Source organism: Haplochromis burtoni, unplaced genomic scaffold, assembly GCF_018398535.1.
Source record: "Haplochromis burtoni strain Fernald_Lab_line unplaced genomic scaffold, NCSU_Asbu1 Contig_596, whole genome shotgun sequence".
Taxonomy (NCBI): domain Eukaryota; kingdom Metazoa; phylum Chordata; class Actinopteri; order Cichliformes; family Cichlidae; genus Haplochromis; species Haplochromis burtoni.
In genome coordinates, this window is record NW_024582957.1 from 185,505 (window position 1) to 207,643 (window position 22,139).

At 38.9% G+C, this 22,139-nt stretch overlaps 1 protein-coding gene across 2 annotated transcripts in view; it reads left to right on the plus strand.

Annotated features, from left to right (window-relative positions):
- Positions 1-22,139, plus strand: part of ablim2 (actin binding LIM protein family, member 2) — a 99,868-nt gene that overhangs the window by 6,915 nt on the left and 70,814 nt on the right. Inside the window, exon 1 of one of the 2 annotated variants that reach the window (XM_042214644.1) lies at positions 12,420-13,924. The exons of the other annotated variant lie outside the window; for it this stretch is intronic. Within the exon in view, the coding sequence (XP_042070578.1) occupies positions 13,909-13,924 (16 nt within the window). The 5' untranslated portion in view covers positions 12,420-13,908. Of the gene's footprint in view, positions 1-12,419; positions 13,925-22,139 lie in introns of those variants that run through there. 2 annotated transcript variants of the gene reach the window in all.

Genomic DNA, 22,139 nt, shown 5'->3' on the forward strand with positions numbered 1-22,139 from the left:
TACTGGCTGAACTCCTTGGTGCTAAACCCCTGACCTGGGGCTTCAGAGCAGTGATTAAACTTGCAGTGTGGTGTTAGCTTGTGGCATTTCTCTGCAGCCTGCTGTTTTACGTGGGCCTTTGATGAAGGCAGGAATGGCTGGTTGTTTATTCCGTGTGACTCTACAGACATTTAGTTCAGTGTTTCGGATCGAAGCGCAAATATTACATCTGTAAAAATTACTCTTGTACTTCAGTAGGAACAATTCCACAACTTTATTTAGTTTCAAGGTGAAAAGTGAAATAGAGTGAACACAGATAGATTTGGACCAAATGCGAACTTGATCAGATAGCTAGCCAAGTTAGCCCGGGCCTTTTTTTTATCTATTTATCTATTCATCCATCTTCTTCCGTTTATCTGGGCCCGGGTCGCAGGGGCAGCAGCCTAAGCAGGGAAGCCCAGACGTTTTTCTCCCCAGCCACCTCTTCCAGTCTGGGTGGACACCAAGGCGTTCCCAGGCCAACCAAGAGATATAATCTCTCCAGCGTGTCCTGGATCTGCTCCGGGGCCCAGAACACCTCATCCAGGAGTTGACCAGGAGGCATCCTTGTCAGATGCCCGAACCATCTCTCGCTCCTTTCAATGTGGAGGAGCAGTGGCTCTACTCTGAGCCCCTTCTAGTTGGCTCACTTCTCACCCTATCTCTAAGGGAGGGGATTTTTTACTTTGGATAAATACTTAAAATTGTTCTATGAAATGTATTATATTGTATTATATTAGATGCTGGAGTCTATTCCAGTTACCATAGGGCGAGAAGGAACACCATTGGCAGGTCACCAGTCTGATGGCAGACTAACACAGAGAGACAGACAACCATTCACACTCACAATCACACTTATAGGCAATTTAGAATCACTAATGAACCCAACCCCACTAATTGCATGTCTTTGGACTGTGTAAGGAAGCCCGAGTACCTGGAGAGAACAGACAAATGAAAATATTAATCTCAGTTTATCTTGGAATCGAGAAACAAAACAACACTTGTGAAGTCTGTAGTAGAAGAGAGCTGCTGTATACAACTGCAACCGTAAAGTGACTTTTTATTTGAAAGGAAACTAGCACCCTTGCAAAGATTTACAGTATCAGTAAAAGACTGACTTTTTCCCCCTTAGGAGGCCAGCATGACCTCTGCAGACAGCATGCCAATCCACATAGTCAGGATTCTTCATTTTACTCTCATTTGTGACAAGATGCAAACTTTATTTTTGTTCAACTTTAAACTTACAAATTGTAAAAGTTAAAAAGTTGTAACTCGCAGATCTGCAGTGGATTTGATTCGATTTACCTCAGCAGTGGATAATCTTGTGGTGACAGTCACTGTGTCAGTTCTCCATTGTGGATGTATGGTCCTTGTATAATATCCATCCGTTTGCTTCCACTTGTCCTTTTCAGGGTCGCAGGAGCTGGAGCCTATCCCAGCTGTCATAGGGCAAGAGGCGGGGTACACCCTGGCCAGGTCGCCAGTCAGTCGCAGGGCTAACACACAGGGACAGACAACCATTCATGCTCACATTCACACCTATGGGCAAGCCGGAGTACCCGGAGGGAACCCACGCAAACACGGGGAGAACATGCAAACTCCACACAGAAAACCCCCGGCCTGATGATGAAATTGAACTCAGGACCTTCTTGCTACACAAGATATTTTTTTAAATTCATTTAGCAAATCTACAGTCTAGAATCTTTTACTATTTTCTTTGGAAGTGGCAGAAAATGTAGGAAAACTCTCGACTGTCATCATTGGTGGGTTACTCCACATCTCTTCAATGGGTTAAAGGAAATCAATGAAAGCCTTTTTTAGCAAACCATGTTGTGCTGACCCCAAACAGAGGAGCTTGCAAGTTTTACTATTATGAAACACTACTCTGCCAAGTGTGGGATGCTCCAAAAAAAATCCACAATTTGCAGACAATTAAGAGACAGGATGCATTTCTACTGTCTTCAGAATAAGTTGTGTTAACTTACTATCCCATTAGTGACTAAGTGAACTTGGTATTGTCCATACCACTGAATTATTTAGGGCACTATAGACAACTGTGACTTTCAATACTTTTAGTGCACTGTAGAAAATGTGTTTTCACATATGCACTGCATATTCAGCACCCAGCGTTGTATGCAACCAAGCAAATATCCAATACAGTCACATTGCCCCATTGCCAGAAGATTCCTGCTAATATTCTGATGCTTTTACAGCTAACAAGTGCACATTGTGTGCTTCCTTGTGTGTGCTCTGTCCAGGCACATACTTGGGTGTGTTGCACTTGTGTGTATTAACCTAGATGCCAAAGTCCTGGATTGGATTACTGCTATGTCGGGAGAAAGACAAAGATCAATTCACTTTCACCTTTGTGTGTGTGTGTGGTGTTGTGCTATGCTGTGATTGATCATTGCTGGATTGCTGGCTGACAAATGTTGGTCACATTTCTGTGAATGGATATAAAATATACTTTAACAGGGTCTGCAGTATCTTTGTGCGCAAGCTGAAGAAAAACAAAATGTTTTTATTCCTGTCCCAACTCTTTCTTCAGCAGCATCAAAAAACTTACTCCACCCTCTCTCTTCCTGTTTTTATATCCTTGTTTCCCTTCTCCCTTCCTTTCCTTTACCCTCTCTCTTGTTTCTTTACTTCCTTTGCCCCTCTGCCCCTTCTTCTCCTTTAACCCTTTTGCCCTCTTTTGTCTGTTTGATGTCATTTCCTCATGTGTCCTCCATCCTCCTTTTACCACTTATCTCCTTCATGTCCTTCTTGACTTGTCTACTTCCTACCTTTTCAGTCTGTTTATTTCACATGTTCTATTTTCTCCCCCTTTCTTTTCTTTCCCTTTCTCTCTTCTTCCATTTCCTTTGTATCTCTCAGACTCCACCTTTCCCCTGTGACTGAACTAATTAACCAGACTCGCATTATGGGTCATGCTTTTCTGAAGAAGTTCCAAAGGAGGACCTTAAATGGGTTAGATTAGTGATTTTTTTTGTCTGCTGGCAATTCTCTGCTGTAGACTGGAGGAAAAATACTGTGATGAAAGAGATTTTCTTCAAGTTGCACTTCTGTGGGGATCACTAATCCTGAACATCAGCATTAGGGTGCAGTGCTTTGTCTTTGTCTGAGCTCTACTGGGTGTGCTCATGAGGACCACACTTGGATAGCAATGTACTCACTTAAGATCTAAATGTTGCTATGCTAAATAACCCCACCCCTAATTGCATGGGGTGGCCTAAAACTGGAGGATGTTTATGCTATTAATATTCATATATTATAACAATAAAAAATAAACAAACACAAAGAGCCAAGGTAATAAAAATGTATGCCTTCTATTCAAAATTAATTATTTTAACCAGCGATATGAATTAAAGTGAAGCTTTAAAGATTACAGTGTGTAAAACCTCACAGTTAGATCTCGGTAGATTGCAGTCAACTGGTTTCTTTGTATTAGGGTGCAGTAAATAGTCCTCCTGACTATCTAACTGTCTAACTAATTATATTTTACTCCTGCACAGTTGGCGTGGAGCATCTGTAATTTCATTGTATATGTGCAAGGACAATAAAGGGCTATTGTTCTATTTTATTTCTTATTCTATTTGTTAGAAAAGAAGAAAAGATGTAAGAAAATAGGTTTTTATGCCTCCCAATTAAAATGCATAATCCCAGCTATGGTGGCTGCTCTAGGACAAACGTGTTTTAGTCAGATCTAAGGAGCTTGGAAAGAAAAGCATCTGGACTTCTTTAAGTTACGTCTTCAAACAACTGAAAGAAGTCCGGACGCGTTTCTTTCCAAGCTCCTTAGACTATGATGACCTTGATGACTGAGAACAGACATAACGTGTTTTAGTCAGCCAAGAGTGATCAAAAACGTTAAATTTAGACTGTACTTCATAAGGCTCATGGCAAGCTGCTTTCCATTTCCTCACAACAGCTGTACCCAGGCAGTCTGTTTCTACAGTTGTTTGTATATATTGCACTTATAAATTATTACATATAATATATTGTTTACAATATATTTTAACATATTTGAATAATATCATTACTTAGTAAATAAATTAGGAATAAAAAACAGCCATTGTTCTGTTAAAGATTTTGTGGTATTTGATATTTTTTACCCCAGAGTCACCTAAAAAAAATCGGTCATACATTTAATTTAATGTAACATTTAATTTAAACGTAACTCATAAGGCGTGCTGCATATATAGTCGCCATTTACATAAAACACTATTAGCGTTAGCATCTTGTCATGTTGGTCCATCTTAGCCACTGTATTTAAGATGGCACGGCAACATGGCTGCTTCCACTAATACATACCTGCTGATATTTATTTCTAATTAATTAATTACATTTATGAGAATTCTTCAATTTGTTTGAAGATGTAATTATACACGAGTCAGTGTATATTTACAACATTCTTCTATTTGAGTGTTTTCTTCATTAAACTCTTTATTAAACTTAAACTTATACAGGCACAGAGTACTTACATACAGTAAATTAAACTGAGTGTTTATACATTTCTGAAATGCAGCCCAATAAATACAAGATGTTAAGTAAGATTATAATCAAGGTCTTTTATATATTTTAACCCTAATACAGAGTCTGGTTCAATCTCAATATTCAGAGAGAGGGTATTTTAATATATCTGCAATTTGACTTTGTATTTATAATGTGCACCTTTGTGCACATTTCACTTGTTACCTTTACACATTTTCACTGTCGTATTGCAATGGTAAATGCAAAGGTTGGACTTTGCTTGGTTAAGATCAGTCTTAGGGAATCATCTATATCTTGAATTGATTCAGTTTCTCTTACTTTGTTATTTTGCTTTCAATTGGCCTCTTACCAACTACTTGGTTGGGTTTAGCTGCTCCTCGCAACATTAACCCTCCATGTTGAAAAATAATTCATACCTGCTTCATTTCAAAGTGAAGTCAAGCATCCCTGTGTGATGAATTGAAAGTGTGACCCATTGCCACAATCAATCATGTCACAGCTCTGATCCCAAAGCACATCTTGTGTTTGTTTTATCATTTAAGAAAAGTCAAAAAGTATATGAAGACATTTAAGATTAAAAGCCTTAAAGAAATAGTGTTGACTATCATTGTAACTTCATGCTAACAAAAAAGGAAAAGAAAAAAAGCAGTTAGAATGACTGCACTTAGTAAATGGAAAGAATATTTATTTTAAAAAGGAGAACCTTGATACAGCAAATTGATAAGTATAACATGGCTTTATTGCCCTTAAACAGGGTTTGCCTCCTCTATGTTAGTGCCAGTAGCAGCTCGTGTGTGGTTATTAAAGCAGGGAAGAAAAAGAGGTCAAGAAACATTTGCTGTAGTGAGCTGGTTTTAGATCCTCCTCTGGCCTTCATCTGTCCGGATATATAATCTGATTGGGTGTTTCCACATGTTTAGATGCACTAAGACACACAAGTGTACACTACAAACAGCAGCTTTCCATCAGTGGAGGTTTCAGTTTATATTGTCTCCTGCACTGTTTATTACATTTCGGTTGCAGAACTAAATATCACTGATATACTGTTGACTCGGCGTGTCAGTTGAACACAAATCTATCTACAGGCTCACAAAGAGAGTGCTGAACAACCCTGCAACCCAGATTAGAGAAATTGTGACCTTGGAAATTAAGATGGTAAATGGTATCGCTAAATTTCTGCCCATTCATCCACTTTAACAGATGCAGACTATAGGTCTCTAAATTCCAATATACAGATACACAAAATAATAAATATTGTGTTACCTTGTATGCTGTATCCAGGAAGGCTTGACTTAAAACTAAAATTCAATGGGAAATCTTAACAGGCACTAAACGCTAACTATGGATTATTACACAGTCTGTGAAAACCCCTGATCCTGATTAGGGATTTTGGCTTGGGTTTGAAGCCCACAGATTTCTAACTATCTGCACTGTAATTTGGATTCATGAACTTTAAATGCCAGTTTTGTATTCACCAGGATTTTCAATTGTGTTTGCAGAGTATTTGTACATCGGCATGCACATTTTCAGTTTGTCGTACTAAAGTTTTTGTGTCTTACAAGACATTGAAATAAAAACTTTGCCCACTAGGGTGTGACACCATTTCTTTGGCTGGAGAACTGGACAGAGGGAGGTCCATAGCAACATGTTAAAACGTAAACCTTCAATCGTTTATAAAATTAGAAAACTTATCATTTAAGTTTGCTCATCATGTGTCACGCTAAAACGACAACGCACTAGAGATGACCAAAAATATTTGTCACGATATACATTTGAAAATTTGCGATAACGATATAGCTGACGATATAATTGACACTAGACAAAATACTTTACAACTCCACAACTTTATTAGTGCAAAAAAAACCCCATCAATGTATTTTAAACAAGCAGCTGTTTTTTTATGTGCATTAAAGTTATATAAATTTTAACAGTGCAAATGCAAATTCCTTGCTGACAGTTTAACCAAAAGGCATTTCCAGTGGAAACTGGCTGACATATCCTCAGCATAACCATGTATAATATCCACAAAACCTAAAAAGAGGTTATACACACACAATACGGTAATATTATGTTGAAGCACAGTACGTATCACTCCGCAAGGCTCCTGCCTACGATAGCCGTAATGCTCCAACAATCCATCAAGGAGTGGGTTTGTAGCTTAGCAAAGTTGTACTGAAACATTTGACAGATTTTCGAGCGCCGTGTACGACATAAAATCGTTTCGAGGTCAGTAAACACAACCAGAATTCATACATAAGGCACACGGGATTATGAGGTGCACTGTCGGTTTTCAGAAAAATCAAAGGATTGATTTTAAGTGTGCCGTATTTTCCAAAAAACACGGTAATAACAACAGCCCGCTAGCATGCGCTACCAAAAATAGTGCTTTGTTGTGTATCTGATGGATGAAAGCCAAACCAGTTCCACACCACTGAAGTTGCAGCATTTTTACAAACCAATTCTGGTTCATCTGTTTCATTCAACGATCCGCTTTCGCCCTTCTCATTCTGCGTCGCCGCCATGCTTTTTCCGCTATGTGCGTATGAAAACAAAGGCCATGTGCATGCACGTTTTACCCATATTCTATCGTGATACTTCATTTTCTTATCGTTGCCCAACATTATACCGGTATTACCGTGAACGGTATGATATGGCCCAGCCCTACAACGCACTCAGAACATTTTCAGCTGTTTTCCCCGATGTTTCCTGTTAAGCCACTGTCTAGTGAAACTTGACACTTCCTCGAGATGTTACACATTAAAACAATTTAAAACAGCTGCAGAGCTTTGACTATTACTGAAGTCAAGATCATCCTTGTAGTATGCCATATTTCTTGTGTTTGTTTGTTTTTTCTCCTTTCATCTTGTCCCCACAAACTGACCACACATTTGTCTTAATGTCTTGCATCTTGGAGGAAAGGACATGTTTTGTGTTTCTAAAGGGGAACTACTTTTTGCTTAGTGCGGTTTAACTCTTCTTTATAAATGGGAGTTGGACTTTGAATAAGCAGTGATGGTGCATTGCAGAGGCACACACACACGGGTGCTTACACACATATTTGCAGACAGAAAGAAGGAGGTTCTATGATCCCTCAATGGGTTTTCTTGTGGCATTATCCTTTATCTGCCCCTCCAGTACCCCCAGTTTTATAGTCATCTAAACCTTTGATGTGAAGCTCTTTATGATAGCACAGTTCACTTTAGTGCTGTGAGCTAGTCAGGTATTAACCTTTCCTATGAGAGTTACAGAACTGCAGCATAGAGTATTAAATACTTGTTCATATGTGATATAATTGGTTACAAATCTAGGAAAATGCAGAAAGTCAAGGTCAAGGTCTCAGTTCTTCCCATATCTTATCTGCGTACCTGCTGTCAAAGAGTGGCTCTTGTGTATTACTACATTTTAGTAACTTGTTTGTAGCAACTTTATATATTCACTGCTTCACTGAGTAAATGGGTTAAATGCAGAGATGAATTTCCCCATGGGGATCCATAAAGTATACATTATTACATTATTATTATTATTATTATATACACAGACTGTGAGTGGCATAAAAATGCATATATCCCAGTGAAGTCAACCAACTGAACTTTGAACCCTCGAAGTTTCATGGTGAGGTCCTAGGTCAATGTCTTTTTCACTCTTACCAAGCAATGGGGCTGTAGTGCACAAACAAGTTCAACCAGCGGTTTTAATACTATAGTACTTTTCCCCTCACACACACTGACACTGCTCCTTTGTCTATAGCAGCTTTATTGCTTTCAAACCTGTATTCTGTGTTTTACTGCTTGCCATTTTTCTAATATGGTTTTATCTTCCTTTGTAAAATTAGCGACTCTGCTTCCAGCAATCCTATCCATAATTGTGATTGATCATATTCATGTGAGCCTGCAGGGGAAACCCTCGGCTATTTTAGTGAAATGATAAAAAGCTTTGTGTGACTGCTTGTCCTGATTGCTGATTGCAAACAGGATAGGGTAGGTAGGCGATAACAGATATCAGATACCCCGAGTTAGGGCTGGGCCATATCATACCGTTCACGTTAATACCGGTATAATGTTGGGCAACGATAAGAAAATGAAGTATTGCGATAGAATATGGGTAAAATGCGCATGCGCAGTGCCTTTGTTTTCATACGCACATGGCGGAAAAAGCATGGCGGCGATGGAGAATGAGAAGGGCGAAAGCGGATCGTTGAATGAAACAGATGAACCAGAATTGGTTTGTAAAAATGCTGCAACTTCAGTGTGGAACTGGGTTAGCTTTCGTCCGTCAGATACACAACAAAGCACTATTTTTGGTAGAGCATGCTAGCGGGCCGTCGTTATTACCGTGTTGTTTGGAAAATACGGCACACTTAAAATCAATCCTTTGATTTTTCTGAAAATCGACAGTGCCCCTTATAATCCCGTGTGCCTTATGTATGAATTCTGGTTGTGTTTACTGACCTCGAAACGATTTTATGTCGTACACGGCGCTCGAAAATCTGTCAAATGTTTCAGTACAACTTTGCTAAGCTACGAAACCGCACCGCTTGATGGATTGTCGAGCATTACGGCTATCGTAGGCAGGAGCCTCGCGGAGTGATACGTACTGTGCTTCAACATAATATTACCGTATTGTGTGTGTATAACCTCTTTTTAAGTTTTGTGGATATTATACATGGTTATGCTGAGGATATGTCGGCCAATTTCCACTGGAAATGCCTTTTGGTTAAACTGTCAGCAAGGAATTTGCACTGTTACATTTTTATATAACTTTAATGCACATAAAAAACAGCTGCTTGTTTAAGTGAAAATACATTGATGGTTTTTTTGCACTAATAAAGTTGTGGAGATGTAAAGCATTTTGTCTAGTGTCAATTATATCGTCAGTTATATCGTTATCGCAAATTTTCAAATGTATATCGTGACAAATATTTTTGGTTATATCACCCTGCTCTACCCCGGGTATGATAAACTGGATTCAAAGGCCCCAAAAGAATGTCCACCTTTACTGATCATACTCAGTGCGTTCTCATTAGCAGTCCTTAGGCAAGTAATTAGTCATTAAGAAGCCAAAGATAGACTTCAGTGCAGTTGGTTAGCAGAAAGAGTTGAGCTTAAGCAAATCCAAAGAAATGGATTTCTCTTGCTGTTATAACTTCTGTTATGTGAAGATTTTCATTGAACCCACTGCAGAATGTAAAAGTTTATGAAATGCATCTTTCATAGCTTGAAGGATTTGTGTACTTGCACAGGATGTTTTGGGCCAAATGCAGTCAGTGAGTTAGTTAGAACACCTGAAGCAAATAAATAAATAAATGAAGCAAATAAAAATGTTTAGAAACTATATCTAAATAGTAATTCACCCAAAGTATCCTTATAGCCAATCCAGGCCATAACTCTCCACTTAGGAAAGAAGGGATAAAGAATTTCTCTGTACCTGAGATGTTTTATATAAATGTAAGTCTATGCAGATATCTGCCTTCTTGCCTTTCAGTGCTTTATTCTGACAAAGCTACAAAAGACTCCACAGGCTGAGCAGTTTTTTCTTTCTTCTTTCTTTTTTATTTTGTTGCTTTGTTTGTTCTCTTGTTAATGCAGTTGCTTAACAGTGAAGATTGCTGAATTTTTTTGTTTTGTTTTTATTTTAACCTCCTAGGACCTGGCGCCCGTATATGTGGACATCACGTTTTGGGTTATTTAGACCAAAATACTCAATTGTGCTCTACAGGGGCGCTGATATCCACTTACGAGGACATTATACTGCTACTGTTCTATCGAAATTTAAAATAAATATCCTTATATGTGGCTCTCATTTTTCTTAGAAACAAAAATCAGGTAAAAAAAACAAAACAAAACTGATAATTCTTTGTTTTTACATTCACCGGGTCCCAATATGCCCAAATATCAAAGAGAAATTAAAAATGCATGCCGTGGAAGAGTTCGGGTCTTAGGAGGTTAAAGTTAAACCCAGATTGCTGGTGTTCTCTGTTAGATGGGTAAAGATCAGAATGATTTTTTTTCTTTCAGTATCTTTTTTCTGCATAAAGTCCTATGACAAAACTGTGAAGTTGCATTTTTATTATCTTGTCTGGAATTCTGATCCTTATACATGTCATTATGTGTGTGTATATTGTGTTGTGGCTGGTATTATTTTCGGCTCATTTGGATGCAGCAGCACTTTCTGTCTTGGTCTCCCTTTGAATTTGTTGTAGATGCCACTTGGCAGAGGCGGTACTGGATAATTTGCAATGCAGATGTTGTGTATTTTCTTGCATAAACACAGACACACAGTGCCTGCTGCTGAGTCACATGGCACAGTCCACCATACACACTGTTACCCTGAAGCTTTCTACCATTTACTGAGCTCCAGTGATGACCCATCACAGCTTCAAAAGTCAGGGAAAGAAAGAAGGCACCTTTAAAAGATATGTGAGAAACAATAAAGCCAATGTTAGAGAAGAAATGAGGCCACACTAAATGCTCAGTATCTCTGGCATATGCCTCTGCTCACTGACAGGCAGCTCAGTTGTTACGCAGTCCTCTGGTACATCCGGTCTTTTATTTTTGGTACTTTTTTAATAACCTCCTCTTTGGGCTCAAGCTGGTCCTGTTTGACAGGCATTCACCTGTCATGTCAAGGATTTGAATGCATGCTGTGCTTGTCCTAATTGTATCAGGGTTCAAGTGATATTCATTGTTTTTAAGCTAATGCTGAATACTCTTAAAAGGTTGATCAAGCAGGAGACCATGGGCTAGTTCTAACATGCTGGGTGATGTTAGCAAGATCTTGAGAATGTTCACCATGTGGCCATAACATGTTAGTGTGCTAACTTTGTTAATTAGCACTTCACATGATGCTGTCAGTTTTGCAAGTATTATGTCATCAACCAGAGGGGGTAGATCAGCGGTCCCCAACCCCCGGGCTGCGGACCGGTGCCGGTCCGTGAGTCGTTTGGTACCGGGCCGCGAGAGTTGAGGCTCAGGTGTGAAATGTATGGTTTTCAGGGTTTTTATCGGTTTTCAGCGTTATTTTGTTATCGTTTTTATCGTTAACTCAGTTTTCCTGGGTCTTTTCACGTGTGTTATGAATAAATCTTCTTTTTTCTGCACCGGTACTAGTTTTATTTTGTTGTATTTATCCGCGACAACTTAAAAGCCGGTCCGTGACAATATTGTAGGGCATAAACCGGTCCGTGGCGCAAAAAAGGTTGGGGACCGCTGGGTTAGATAATGTCCTCAGGTCAGAAGAGTGACTGCACTACGGTGCTGTTGTAGCTGTAAAAGCAGAGGTAATAATGAGAGTTCTTCTGGTGAACTGAACTAACATTTTTATATCATTTAATTTGTGCACTGTTCATGAATACAGTACCTTCATAGGCACAAATTGTACAATTTCATTGTTCCATTGTGACATCACCCATTGTGCTGTTGGACTCCTAATTTTGAAGCTTTAACATTAGTTTTTGGTGTTACCATGTTGGTTATTTGAAGCCAGTATTTAGGATAAAAGCGATAACTTTAAGTTATCAGCTAATGCCAGTTAGCTTGGTTAGCAGGCTGCAATCATAAACTCGGTCCAATGCCAAAAAAAAGTCACACTGATTCATTATAGGAGAACCATTAATGTTGCCAACTGTCACAGCATTTCACTCAGAACATTTTATCCTGACTTTTCGATGTTGCAAATATGTAAAGTCTAGGAGATCGCCAGAGAAAACTCAAACCTTTAAAAATGCCTGTCACTATTGCAAATTAAGAACTCAGATGCAAGATGTTGCGATGTTTTTCCAAACATTCATTAAACTCTTAAGAAATGTTAACTTAAGAAAATGTATTATTAAATTTCAGTTTTATTTATGTAACACTAAATCACAACAGCAACTGTCTCAATGTGCTTTATATTGTAAGGTAAAGACCCTATAATAATACAAATAAAACAGAGAAAAACCCAACAATCATATGACCACCTATGAGCAGGCACTTTGGTTACAGTGGGAAGGAAAAACTCCCTTTCAACAGAACGAAATCTCCAACAGAACTACGCTCAGGGAGCGGCGTCCGTGACTAGTTGGGCGTGAGTGAAGTGCTTTAATGGAGTGATGCAGTAATATGAGGTTTTTAAGATAAGATAGGACCTGATTATTCAAAACCCTATATGTGTACACGTAGTGTACACGTCCTGATAAAAAACAACTCCAAGATTCCTCACAGTGTTACCGGAGGCCCAGGTAATTCCATCCAGAGTAAAAGTTATTATGATAATGGCAGAATATTCCTCTCAAATCGTCTGGTGGTTCAGTTGTATTATAAACGCCTGGCTTAGTACCTAATGAGTAATTACTTAACCACTGAGGAAGTGGCCATTGTTTTATGGAGGCCCAAAACATGGAGAGGATCCAAAATCCTTACCATTACCCTAAGGTGACCCTACACCTGCTGAATAAAGAATGACCTCATTGTTTCTTTACACTGTGCATACATTGTTCAGTTATATCACGCAACTATTTTGTTTTGGCAGTAAGTATTGTTTATGGAGTCATGAAGCATCATTCAGAGAGTTAAGTCACGCTACACGTCGTCAGTCATTAAAAAGTGTTTATGCAAGTCAGGCAGGTAAAAGTTGCAGATCACCAACTAAATACATTTCATCTAAGTTGTCCTTAATTAGCAACATTGCTAGCTAAATGCTATGTTTACATTATTTATCCATTTATCTCTCTGTGCAGTACATTAGATCTGTCCCTATGTGTCTGTCTATAAAGCAGGTTTGACTCGACAGCAATAAAACCTTATTTGGATATTGTTTAGATACCAGGTCAGATTAACTGGGGGAGTTAAAGACAGTTTCCAAATATAACTGACAACAACTAAGTGTTAGTTTAATCTGCAGGAGCAGTTATAGAAAATATTCTGAACCTTTGCATCACCAACCTAAAAATATGTGGGGAACAATATAATGATATAATAATAAATACTGTTTTGTCAAACGTCATCTTTTATCACCGAACAGACTGAAAACCAGTTAGCTTATCACTGAGCTGTGAGAAGTTATTTTGGTGTGTACTGGAAAGACTGGGACACACCCAGTGACAGATTACCATTCAGAGGTGTCATTCTCTTAAACCTCCACATGCTTCTATTTATAACAGATAGCTGCAATACCTCAGAGAGGTGAGAAAGAGAGGGAGAGAGAGAGAGTCATATGACCTACTGCTCATTCCACAGATAGCGACGGGCAGCACGCTCACTCTGTGCTTCCATCTGTAATTTCACCAGAGCTGCAGCGTGTTCAGAGGATGTGTCGCAACACAGTCAGTGTACTCTGAACAGATTTCTGGGATTTTGTCTGTAATTATTATCAGCAAAGGACGTAACAGTATATCTCATTTGGGCTGACAGCTGGAGGACAATGCCAGAGGAGAAAGGTAATAATGACCTTTAATATCCTTAAATGAGCCGTTTGTGATGCGTTCACCTGCCGGTACCAGAATTGATTGTATTTAATAATCACTTACCTTTTACAACCACTGGAATGCGGACTCATCACTCACATACTAAATACTATCGGGTTTTTTTACTTTAATAACAGCAACTCAGACATTAGAACATAATTTTTAAGTTAGTTCTCGATACAGGGTGTTTGTGTAGGAATATATGTGCTTCTATTAAAATGAACTTTGAATACAACCAAGCCGCCCTCCTGTTATGCAATCCTGGTCTGGAGCTTAGGGCACTTTCTCTTTGAATGTGAATGTGAACGACAACAAGCCTGTGGCAGCAAGCTGAATGCTTATACTGCAGGTTGATATGCAGCCTGCCTGCAACATCCCTGGCAACAACACTGTTGTTTTGGTCCATTTCCCGCATCTCAAGCTCTGGGACATTAGCCATTTGGGCTGCTTACAAAGGTCTGAGGGCAGGTTGCTAAGAAGAAATCCCTATAATAATTCCAATACGTATTTACAGTGTTTTTGGTATTATACCAAATTATGGAGTTGTCATCTTTTGTGTTGTTTTATGTTTTATTGTGTAAATCATCTACTAATATTCTCATGTCTCTATGATGACTTATAGTTTGCAGTGAGAGTTCAAAACAAGCTTATCTGCAAGTAGTATGATAAATTACACATGTTTATATTAATAGTAGATTTGAATATATAAAGTTTAAAATTTAGCAGTAAAGAAAAAGGAGCTAAAGAGGCTTCTCATTCATTGTTGAGTTCAATGAAAGAAAGTGAGCTTGCATTGCCTTTTCTTGGTCATTTTAAATGTATAGCATGCATACATACATGCAAGTGACAGCTTCACTCTCATTCGTGTGCACTTCAGTTAGCGCAAAGCTGAGTCAATGCCCATTTTTGCAGTGTTAAAGGTTTTTTCACCAAAAAAAGATGCTGCTAGTATCTCTTAAGAAAAGCTAGTACCTACAGGGTAAAAAGACATGTACACTTCCTCACCTGCCCATGGTGAGGAAGTGTACCATGACCTTAGCTATATCACACTTACAGTTTTATCTGCTGTTATCAAAAAACATAACCATTACACAGTTACTGGTTAAATGGATCTAAATCAAAAGAATGAGAATAGTGAGCCAAGTGGCTATTTCAGACGCAGGTAAAACAGAGCAAGTCAGCTGATTTTACTACAACCTAATATATCAGACAAACTTGAAGATATCATTATGGATATTGAGATGGGAGCTCCAGGATTTTATATAAAATTGGTTAAATTCAAGTAATAAGTGCTGCATATTTATCTTTTAATAACAAGCATCGGAAACATGTCACATTTTGAGAAGTTTTATTTACAAAAAAACAAAAACAGAACTCGTTATAAGCGTGGCCAGCTCTGAAACAGCATCAAGATTTTGGCTCCCTGTAACTGGCTTGTTGAGTTTAAGCCAATTTAAACCTGATACTGTATGTTATTATGTAAGGTAACATGACATGACTAGAATATTTTGTTGGTTCGTGTTTTTGATTAATTTTGACTGACTTGTAGCTATACCTATCACATAAATGTCATGAAGTTAAAATATGATGCAAAAACATAAAATACTACTACAGTATCTCAGTACAACAAAGCTTAAGTACTGGAGTAAATATAGTTTTCATTACTGACCTCCACCCAATTGGCTGTAAAGAGAAGCCTTACTGCCATTCCTCATAAACACCCTGTAAATGTCTGCTGCTCTCCACTGCCTTCTTTTCCAAATTCAGCTAAAGCGTGTTGCTTTGTTAACACAGAGGCACTACTTTTTTGTATAGAGCTGCATTGCCATCACAATGTGACAAAGCTTGTTAAGTTTGATGGTGAGGGTACACACACACACACACACACACACACACACACACACACACACACACACACACACACACACACTTCCATTTCTACATTGATGCATATATGTAGAAGACATGTACACAAGAATGCACTACAGATATGAGAGGTAAACACTGAGTCAGTAGGAACAGACATACACTCTACTCTAGGCTGTGTCTCAGTCCCCACCAAGGACAGTGTATCCTGGATGTGTGATGTAATGGTTGGCTTGCTCTCAGCAGTCACAACGACGCCTGTCACTATTCCAGACTTGCCAGTAAACAAACCATCTGTGTGCTGGTCGCTTTACTAGCACTACTATGACATTTCATAATAAGAAATAAAACCAGAAACTACAAAGGTCAAATAAAGCTGGTGTTATTCTAATGTTCTGTCACAATCTGCCCTGACCATAGCGCCTCACATGTTAGTAACCAGTATGTGCAAATCACTCTAAACCTCACTGGTTCCTGTTGAAAATATAAATCTGTTAAATGTGTCAGAATGTGCATTTTTTAAAAAGGCTTACTACTTTTATATAACAAGTGGAAAATAGCACATTTATTGATGACTGTTTTCAGCTGTGTATAAATATAAATGCAGTCAGCTAGTATGGTGTATGTGGGATGTGACTCACTGAGTTTCTTACAACAATGGAGCTCTATCACATGGGCCTTAGATAAACATAAGTGCAAAGTTTAAGTCATTGGTAAAAATATAAATCTGCATTTCTTATTAAAAGTCAGTGTTTTTTCTTTTATTCGGTCTGTTGATGCCAACTAAATACTGATCAGAAGTATTACTTGTAGCACTATTACTGTTTCCTAGTACTTAGGAAACAGTATTAGCATTCACTCTGTATGTTTTTTTCTACTTGAAAAAAAATTGCTTAAATCTACTTTTAGTTTGGATTTGGTCTCCACCAAGTCCCCGAGAAAAGATCTGGTTCTTTAGCTACAAATTAGTCTTCTATGTTTAAGTAAGTGTGCCATAAAAGCACAGACTAAAACAGTGATCAGTCTCACTTCACTTTAAACATACAGTTTGTGTGTCTCAGTGACCCTTGAAATTAAAGTTATAGCTCTCTCCTTTGAATGGTGGTCTAAAAGTAGCTTTTCAGATTCGATCCATAATGGCTGCTGAGTTGTCAGACTGTTTCTTGATTGGTTCTAGAAGGTTTTTGATTTCACTCAATGTTCTTTAAAAAAAAAAATCCTGTCCTGTTTGGCACCTTCTGCAAGGGGGTGTTAATAAAACGATAGAGTTGGTGTGCTTTATGTTCTTTCATTCTCAATAGACCCCGTCTGGTCAGTGTTATCAAAGAAATATTAAGTATTGGTTTTAAATTGTTGTTTCAATCAACACATGGTCAACTATGGCAATTAGTGCTTTTAAATTCTGTTACAATGAAATTGTATAGTAACAGGCGAATCATGTGTGATTGAGATCAGTGTGCACACTCAGTGACTATGTTTACATTCGTGCAGTTCAATGTAGAGTTGTCCTGTGGATTGTGATAACAGGTTTGAGCCCAACTACTGCTCCCCTCTCAAATACATCTTCAAGCTGTGACCATAATTTATCCTTCCTTTATCCTAAGTCTTTCATCCTGTCCAGAGTTCCCTTTTAATTCCTCCCTAATCAGCTTAATTGCTGATGAACAGTTAACATATGAGTATACTGTGTACACCTATATGGTGATGTGCTGAGCAGTTTAGTGACTGCTGAAGTGATCAAAAAGCTCTCCAGTGGCTGGACCATTAGGATGGATGAGATTCTCGAGTTCCTCAAGGCTCTGGATGTTGACGCACTGTCTTGATTGCCTCTACAGAATTGAATGGGAATCGAAGACAGTGTCTCTGGATTAGAAGACCAGCAGGTTGTCTGCCAATCAAGGATCCCTTCCGTTATCAATGATGACATATTTTCTAAAATTTTCTAAAAATATAATAAAATACCATCAAAAAAGAGGCAGTAGATTATTCACCGACTCTGTGAGATATTCCTCTTTAAGAACTTTTTTATTCAACTGCAATAGCCTTCAGGTTCATACTGAAGACATGTGAGGGCAAGAAAACTGACCTCAGCTGTTTAAGGTCAAAGTCATGAAATGGGAGATGGAATCTTTGGACAAGCTGGAGGTACGCTATAAAGCTTACATATAGTTTACACACAGTGTGCTCGTTACCTTGCACTGTTTTATAATGAGGCAAATTCATGGACATATTACAGTGCAGCCTCCTGCAGTAACACATGGGATCATATCGGTGGGTTGTGTCATCCACGTGGAATAAGCCAGCTGTCACAGGAAGGGCAAAGAATCATATGCTCTCACACAAAGGCCACATTCAGACGAAGGCATAGTAGTTGCCTATTCTTGCTCTGCTTTGGGCCATTATGGTGGTTTATGACTGCTTAAATAATGTCCTGGTGGTTATTCTGGTTACTTGAATAATACATAGCATTATGAAAACTGGTAGTCAGCACTTGTACTTTTCTGTTTGCCTTAACTAAGCCAGCAAAAGTATTCTGGTGTCATCTGCCAGAGAGGTTGAAGGTCTGCTTTTTGTAGTGTTTGACCTCATGGTCAGAGATCCACTGCCGCATGGGTCAGGTTGCAGGCACCATTGCGCAGGTGGATGTGATGGCTTAAAGCAGGGAAAATCCTAAATCATAATGTCTGACTAAATTCAAAAAAACTGCATGTTCCTCTTTTTACCACTGGGGTTGTATTCAGTGAACTTTGCCAATTGCCTTGCGTCTTTTTCTTGGCTTCTAACAAGGGTGAGATAATGGAGGGAGTGTTCTGTTAGGGTGAAGGACAGGAAACTCTTTAGCAATGAAGTAATGGCAATTTCAAAGTAAAGCAAGGTGTCAGCAGCCCGTAGAAAATCTCACATGTTGTTGATCATATTATTTAGGCATGTAACTTTAAGAGGATGTGAATACACCCAATAAAAGTATTTGAATTCCAGAATTTAGTTTATTAGGTTTCCTAAACATTCCGGCTATTCTGGATTTTCTGAGGACTTACCACTTTGGTCAGAAATGTGACACTTAGACCTCTGGTGCAGAGACTATTCTGACATAGTCGATGTTTTATTCAAATACTAAAAGAAATAATCTGGTAACAATCACTAGTGTTCTTAAACCTCTGTTGTCATGCAAAGTTGATTTTGTATTACTTCAGAAATATACTTCAGAAATGTTACACATTCATTAAAGAAACGTAGTTTATTGACACCGTGATATTCCACCTAAAAAACACTGTCAATCTGTGAACACCTGGGTAGCTACGTAGATTTTCTAGAAGATGCGTTGCAGCATCCTAAGTACATTTTAGCATTTGTTTTAACAATTTTAAGTAATTGTCATGGCTGTGTGGCAGGCAGGCAAGCAGGAGTGGTGGACCCAAAATGCAGAACTCAGACACGGAAGTGAAACTTAAAGCGCAGCTTTATTGCTGGAAAAAACCTCGTACTAACTAAACTCACTAAAAGACAAACAAAAGTCTGAACAGAGGAACCGAGGACTGAAACACTGGAAAAGAAATACTAAACTGGAGCAGGAGACGAAACACAGGAGCAGGAGACGAAACGCAGGAGCAGGAGACGAAACGCAGGAGCAGGAGACGAAACGCAGGAGCAGGAGACAAAACGCAGGAGCAGGAGACGAAACGCAGGAGACGAAACACAGGAGCAGGAGACGAAACCCAGGAGCAGGAGACTAAACGCAGGAGCAGGAGACGAAACACAGGAGCAGGAGACGAAACGCAGGAGCAGGAGACGAAACGCAGGAGCAGGAGACAAAACGCAGGAGCAGGAGACGAAACGCAGGAGACGAAACACAGCTAGTTGAGGGTACGATGCGACAGGGAACACAGGAAAACACAGAGCTTATATACACAGGGAGTAATCAGGGAATGGAAAACAGAAGGGAGACACAGCTGGGAGGATTTGGGCTAACGAGACATGGGGAGCAAAGCTAGACCCGCTGAGATGAGGCACAACCTTTCACAATAAAACGGGAAACAAGAAACAGACATAGACTTGACACTGAACTGAACTTATACTAAACGAGAGACACAACCTAAGAACTAATCCCTCACAAAGACTAACTGACACATAGAATAATACTAATAAACAAAGCATGACAAAAGGATCAGAATACAAACCATAATACAAAGGGATATAAGAACTGAAAATGCTGGGTCAAAATGACCCAGGACCGTGACAGTAATAGTTGAAAGAATTTTCATTGATCCTTTCATGCTTTTTACAAAGATTTTACAAAGATTTTCAAATGTGTGAAGAAGAAAATGAAAAGTCCCCAGGGTCAGCAGCTCAGCAACCTCAAAGTACTACTGCTGTGGTTCTGTGAACATAATGATCTCCTGCCCACCCCTGCTGCCTCTGCAGATGGTTCACACAAGGAATGCTGCAGAGCATCATGGGATCCCTGTGAGTGTGAGGGAGCACTATTTTTAGGAGCTGGACCATGGCTTCTTGAAAAGGCATTAGAGATAAGGCGCTTATATGTGGCAGCAATGGCCTCTGCGTATTATACACACATATTAAATATATCTATATCTATTTATATATATGTGTGTATATATATATGTATGTATATATATATGTATGTATATATATTTATATATATATATGTATATGTTTATATATTTTTTTATATATATATCTATATATATAAGTGTGGTGTGTTGCATTGCACAGATAGTGTTTCCTACCCGACCGCGACCTTTGGGATAACAGCATCAGTATCAGTAGCGCAGTAGCGCCTGTCAGCCAACGCAGGCACCAGTGAAACTGATTGATGATGGGGACAACTGGCCCCCTGGAGAAGATCAGATACTGGCAGGAGTAGCGGACTCCTGGGGAAGACTCTCCACTCACAGCATAGTAACTTTCTGTCTTCCTTCACAGAATAGAAATTTATTACATTTTCACAAATGAATTATTTCAAAATCCCCGTACTTCCACTCTCAACCTTTAACCTCTGCAGTGGTTGTTACTTGCAGGGACAGAAATGACTTGGTCAGAAATATATACGAGTGCACTTTGTGAATTTCTTTTTAAGATTTATTTTTCATTTAATCATTGGGTGATGTTAAATGAGGGATTATGTGGTCTGAGAAATAGTTTCATTTTCATTTTTACAAAAAATGGTAGTATCTCCTGGCAGGCATGCTATCAAACTGGGCTAAATAGAATTACTGCAAAACAACTGATGATTAATTGTTAGATTGATTATTTGGCATTTTTAAACACGAAGATGAAAATAGCAACCGATCAAGGATCTTAGCAGTTATTTAACATGGATGGAGCAGACCACTCTTTATTTATTTTTGTCAGCTAGCTGCATCAAATATAAACAGTAAATTGCTCAATCCCTGCACAGACAGAATATTGAACCCTTATCACATACCGCTACAAATGTCTTCTGACAGCCTGAATGCCTGGTTCAACTTGCCAGATTTTACATCTGGTAAAAATGATCAGCTCCTGTCTCTTCCTCACCCCTGCCTTCCTCTTCTGTTTGCTATTTGAATAGGAAGTAGTGACACTGGACACTGGATCCCTCCCAACAGGTGCAAGGGTTCAGCAGCACATGCCAGGTCAGATCAGAAGGCAGAACCCCTCCAGGCTTCCCTGTTATGGCAAATCCCTATTGCCCTCCCTCCTCCCGACACTTTCTCACTTTTGGGCTGTTGTCTTTTCCAGATGGTTCCAATTAGCATGGTCCTGGACCTTTTTATGTATTTTTTCAAACAAGGACTTAAGAGTTTCCCCTCCTAAATTCTTGTCTTTATTGGTTGCCATGCCCATATATGCTCTGCATGGTAGCTTCAATAAAGTCCCACTTCCTGCACATGACAACATTTTAAAAATGTCTAGTATTCCCATTATTCATTTTGGGTGTCAGCACATTTTCAAGTTAGCGATCCAGTTAAAGAATGTCCTTTCTTTAAACTAAGAAGAAATGGTTAGTGTCTAGAATGTCCTATTGCTCACATTTAGCACTACTGTAAGTCCACACACACTGCTATAGATGCTATCTGGCCATTAATTGGTTGTTAAAAGTGATAATCATCCCTATAGTAATGGCGCTTGGGTACACTTCTGTACCAACTAATGCTGCAGAAGGTGTGCTTGACCTAAACCAAAGGGCTTTTGAAGCCAAAGGTTGTATTGTAATCCTAATAAACCAATGATCTTTTCTTAATTCTAGCCAAGTAGTTTTCGATCCCCACTCAACTTAGATGAAAGTTGCTTGATTTGTTTCTTGATGTCTCAGTAAGAG